The following is a 5020-nucleotide window of genomic DNA, read 5'->3' as shown; positions in this document are numbered from 1 at the left end:
GGAACAAACAACAGACCTATGAAATACATAGGATTTAGCAAAGAACACAAACAACTTCTGAGGAGAAAAGAAAATTAAAACTTCCCTGTACTCTCTGGACAATTTCACACATCAAAAATTTGCAGCCTAAGATTTTGAGATAATATAAATCATTAAATTGCCTGATAAAAGAAAAAGCAAGAGAAAGATCTATTCAGAGTGTATATATTTTGGAAAGGGCTATTTCTTTTCTGCTTCAATATGATATAAAGGGGATAACTTTGCCTATGCAAGAAAATAACTTTTGCTACAAACTTGAGGAAAGGCTAAAGGAAGGAAAGACATTAAGAAATAGTACTGTTTTAAGATGTTATATTAGTTGTGCTTTCAAAGTTTTTTGATCCTGGAATGCCAAAGAACTACTTAAACGATTATACCATGAATCACCTGTCAGAAGCAGCAAAAGAGAGACATGGTATATTAGAAACAGAAAGAATCTTAAGCAGCCTCTAGTCCACCTGTTTCATTCTACAGGAAAGCCAAACAAATTCCCGTGAGGCTAAGAGAGTCTTGTGAGAGTTCAAAGAATGCCTAGATTTCAAGTGTTTAATGTCAAACTAAGGATCCAGGTCTCCTGTATTTGGCTAGATAGCATCAGTATTTAAAAGAAAAACACAAATCTATCTCTATTAATTACAGATTAGAAAACCAAAACATAGATAATAAGGAACTTTTTTAAAACCATATACAATTTAATGTCTTGATTTCCAACCTAGGACATTACCCACTACAGGCATGTCTTAAATGATTAAAAATAAGACCTATGAATTTTAATTTTTTCATCAAACCAGATAATCTCTAGTAGTTGTGGTCACAAGGGAACTGGAATGTCTAAATGACTAAAATTGTTAAATATTTCTGAGAATTCACTTTAAGCATCTGTTGGATTCCCCTGAGGAAGGCGCCGCCCCAAATCACTCACCAAAGACGTTTCTTGATGCAACAAGCAAGAGGAATTTATTCGGAAGCCAACTAGTTGGGGTCCAAGTCAGCCTGTCGCAGCAGGTCTCAACGAGGACCCCGAGCACACTAAGGCAGAAGGTTTTATAGTATTTTCAAAAGGGGTAAAATTTTCCATAATCACAATACAGAGTTTTTTCTATAGGCTCATAAATCTTTTGCTGGCGCCACATCCTGGGGTCTGATTAGATGAGATCACCTACGGAATGTCTAGGGTGGTTCTAGTAAGATAAGCTAGGCATATATGATTAACTGATTTACGGTTAGCTAACTAAAGGTCACTACAATTGACACAGAAAGGTCACTACAATTGACACAGGCTAACTAACTTGTTTTTCAAGATTCTAATGATTTTGCTTCTTCTGGGTTAGGGGGTGGTATTTAGGCCTTAAGATGGCTGTACTTATGCTAACTTTTGATTCTTCAGATCCTACATTTCCCCATTTCTCTTTTTGGGGCATTCCAATCATGGAATGTTTGTATCTTCTTATGAGTTGAGTGAGTGGTATTGTTGCTTCAACATTAGTACATGAACGGCACTCACTCTTTCTCTAACAAAAGTTATTAACCGGTTTAACATGCAGGGTCCTAAAGTTAGAAGCAACACAAGGATGAGTAGGGGCCCAGCCAGAGTGGATATCAGGGTTGTAAACCACGGGGACCTGGTGAACCAAGATTCAAACAGTCCTTGGCCTGCTTCTCGCTCTCTCTTCCTCTGATCTAGCCTCTCTCTAAGTTTTGACATTGAATCTCTTACTATCCTGGAATGATCTGCATAAAAGCAGCATTCTTCTCTTAAAGCTGCACACAGTCCTCCTTCTTTTAGGAACAGTAGATCCAGCCCTCGTCTATTCTGTAAGACTACCTCAGAGAGGGAAGTTAGAGATTCTTCAAGTTTTGTAATGGATTGCTCTATTGTTTTTAGGTCTTCATCAATAGCAGTCCTTAGTCCTTCATAATGCTGGTTCCCTTGAACAATAGCGGCTGCCCCCGTTCCCACTCCGGCTGCAACTCCTATCCCTAACAACACGGCTAAGGTCAGCGAGACCGGCTCTCTTTTATATCTATGCCTAGGTTCAAATTCAGTTACGAATGAGAGATCATCATGATACATTAACCTGGGTACTAGCTGAACCATAATACAGAAATCGCGAGAGGAATTGAAGGCAGAAGTAGAGACACATGGGGTCACTCCAGTATTACAAGCCCACCATCCCTCGGGGGGAGGGACTAGATACTCATTTTTACCTGAGGGGGTTATAGCTACGGTTTCATTACACAAGGCTTTATGGGTGGGGGGGACTGTACCTAAACATTTTCCTTTTCCAGTTACTTCAGTTAGAGTTAGTTTCCGGTGGCTTCCCCAGCTACAGATCTCGTGACGGGTTGTTTTATTAAAATTGCCTAACAATCCTAATCCTTCATAATAAGGCGGCCCAGAAGAGAAACACAACCAACAGGATTCAGTAGTTTTAGGATTGGTGGTGTTTAAGGCCTGAAAATCTCCTTCAAGGGGGTTAAGGAGGCGTCGTCCTGTGCTAGGGAAAGGGGCAACTTGACCAGGAGTGGAAACAGAGGGAGCGGCGGTAGAGACTACAGGGGGGGCTGGGGTCTGCTCGGGGGCCGGGGCTGGGAGACGCGGCCGGTCCTGCAGGACAGTGTTGGGTCCCACTGGGATAGCCGGGAGAGTTTCTACTTTTAGCCTGAGCATAAATAAGACTCCATTGTCATACCCACTCTGGTACAGTCTTAGTCCCCAAGTAAGCCCCTTTTCCCAGTTTGCTGCCCTTTTTCCTGCATCTGTGAAGGAGATATCAATGAGATTGCAGGTGGGATGAGTCTTGCACTGGGCATGAGTGGCACCTCGTTGGATTTTTATAAGGCCTGGAGGGGGTCTCCCTGCGCTTCCTGTCAGCCAATGGCATGTCCCTGTCTGTTCACAACCCCAATTCTTACAGAAAAAATCTGTCTGCCCTCCACATTGTGAGACCTCGGCATCAGTTGAGGGGGCCGGGCATACATAAAAGCAGGCACTTTGAATTTCTTTCATAGTCCCAGAGCCCCAGTGCACTATATAATCCCGAGTGCTACATCCGGGTACTCCAACTGTGTCCTCATACCTAGGGTCTTGCTTGAAAAGAGTGCATACGTCTACAGTGAGGGTAGGCCACCAGGTTCCCTTAGGGTGTTGTCCTGTTATCTGGACTACTATTTGGCGGGAAGCTGGGGTAATGATTTGCCATGTCAGTAACCTGGGCTCATGAGGGTTAGGGTTCTGGTGGGTTGGAGGTAGCAGAAACATCAGAATTACTAACAGCATAATTCTTTTTACACAAGCGAAGCTTAAGGGGGTTATCAGTCCGAGTTACTCGCCAGTCTGGGTCCGGGGGTGCCTTCTTTAGATGTGAAGCGTGTATCCAGGAAGAGACGCCGTCCACTTTTACAGCTGTGGGAGTAGTCAGGAGGACGACGAAAGGCCCCTTCCACCGTGGCTCGAGGTTTCCTGTCCGGTGCCTTCTTACATAGACAGGGTCTCCCACCTGGAACTGGTGAGGCACTGAGAGTTCCTCTGGCCGATAGGCTTCCTTGATGGAGGCCCACACCTCTTTCTGCACAGCTTCCAAGGCTCGTAACCTTTCAAGCAAAAACTTATTAGTTGCACACTCAGGGAATACATGAAGATGTGCTGACTGAAGCGGAGCTGGGGCCCCAAACATTATTTCAAAAGGCGTTAGTCCAAAGCGGCCGGGAGTGTTCCTGACTCTAAATAGGGCGAAGGGAAGGAGGACTAACCAATCACATAAGCCAGTCTCTATGGACAATTTAGTCAAGGTTTCTTTTAGAGTTCTGTTCATCCTTTCTACCTGTCCTGAGCTCTGGGGCCTGTATGCACAATGCAATTTCCAGTCCGTCCCCAGGATCTTGGCCAATCCCTGACTTACCTGGGCAACAAAAGCAGGGCCGTTGTCGGAGCCGATTACCTTTGGGATTCCAAACCTGGGAAATATTTCTTCAAGGATCTTTTTAGACACCGTCTGAGCTGTCTCAGTTTTGGTGGGGAACGCCTCTGTCCATCCTGAAAATGTGTCTAGAAAAACTAGAAGGTACTTATATCTATACTTGGCAGGCTTAATTTCAGTGAAGTCAACTTCCCAATAAGCTCCTGGGCGATCTCCTCGAAGTCTTTTCCCGGATATTGCTTGATTTTTGCTCACGTTTACTAATTGACAGGGAACACAATTTTTTACAATCTCGTCAGCTAATTTTCCTAATTTAATAACATGATAAGGGGAGTCTCGAACTAAGGTCTTTAGGTTTTTTGCTCCCAAATGTGTCAGTTGATGTAATTGCCTTAAGTATTCTGCTGCCTCTCTCTGGGGCAGGACAACTTTCCCTTTTTCAGACTTGTATATCTCTTGGGGCAAAGAATTTTTGAACCCTAATTTGTCTATACAAATGAGATCTTCAGGTGTGTACTGGAAGCTCTTGATGTGAGTGGCTTCCGGACACACTTGGAGGGGCAAAATGTTCATTCCCTGAGCCGCTTGCTTTGCGGCTTGGTCTGCTCTCCGGTTTCCTCGAGCTATTGGAGAGTCATCTTTCTGGTGTCCAGGGCAATGTATTATTGCTACTTCTTTAGGCCTATGGATGGCTTCTAGCAAATCTAAAATTTCTTGTTTGTTTTTAACATCTCTCCCGGCAGAAGTTAACATCCCTCTCTGTCTATAAATAGCCCCGTGTATATGAGCAGTGGCAAAGGCGTATCTGCTGTCAGTGTAGACGTTAAGTCTCTTACCTTCTGCCATCCTTAGGGCCTGAGTCAGAGCGATGAGTTCTGCTCGCTGTGCAGAGGTGCCCATTGGGAGTCCACTGGCCCATACAACTCGGTCATCATCTACTACTGCAGCTCCAGCCATTCTTTTACTATCCATGATGTAACTGCTCCCGTCCGTGTACCAAGTCAGGAGTCCTGTTCCCCTTAAGGGCTGGTCTTGCAAGTCCTGGCGGGTTCCTGTCTCTT

At 44.3% G+C, this 5020-nt stretch overlaps 1 protein-coding gene across 1 annotated transcript; it reads right to left on the bottom strand.

Annotated features, from left to right (window-relative positions):
* Positions 1–3065: 3065 nt before the first annotated feature.
* LOC118970806 (uncharacterized) lies at positions 3066–4712 on the bottom strand. The gene is made up of 2 exons (XM_037009773.2): positions 3942–4712; positions 3066–3633 (listed from the first exon to the last, which is right to left on the bottom strand). Exons 1-2 carry the CDS (start codon positions 4710–4712, stop codon positions 3355–3357), a joined length of 1050 nt encoding a protein of 349 aa, XP_036865668.2. The 3' UTR covers positions 3066–3354.
* Between the last annotated feature and the right edge of the window lie 308 nt (positions 4713–5020).

Source organism: Manis javanica, chromosome 7 (assembly GCF_040802235.1).
Source record: "Manis javanica isolate MJ-LG chromosome 7, MJ_LKY, whole genome shotgun sequence".
NCBI classification, from domain to species: domain Eukaryota; kingdom Metazoa; phylum Chordata; class Mammalia; order Pholidota; family Manidae; genus Manis; species Manis javanica.
The sequence above is the reverse complement of the archived record's forward strand: the minus strand, read 5'-3'. Positions and strand labels throughout refer to the sequence as shown.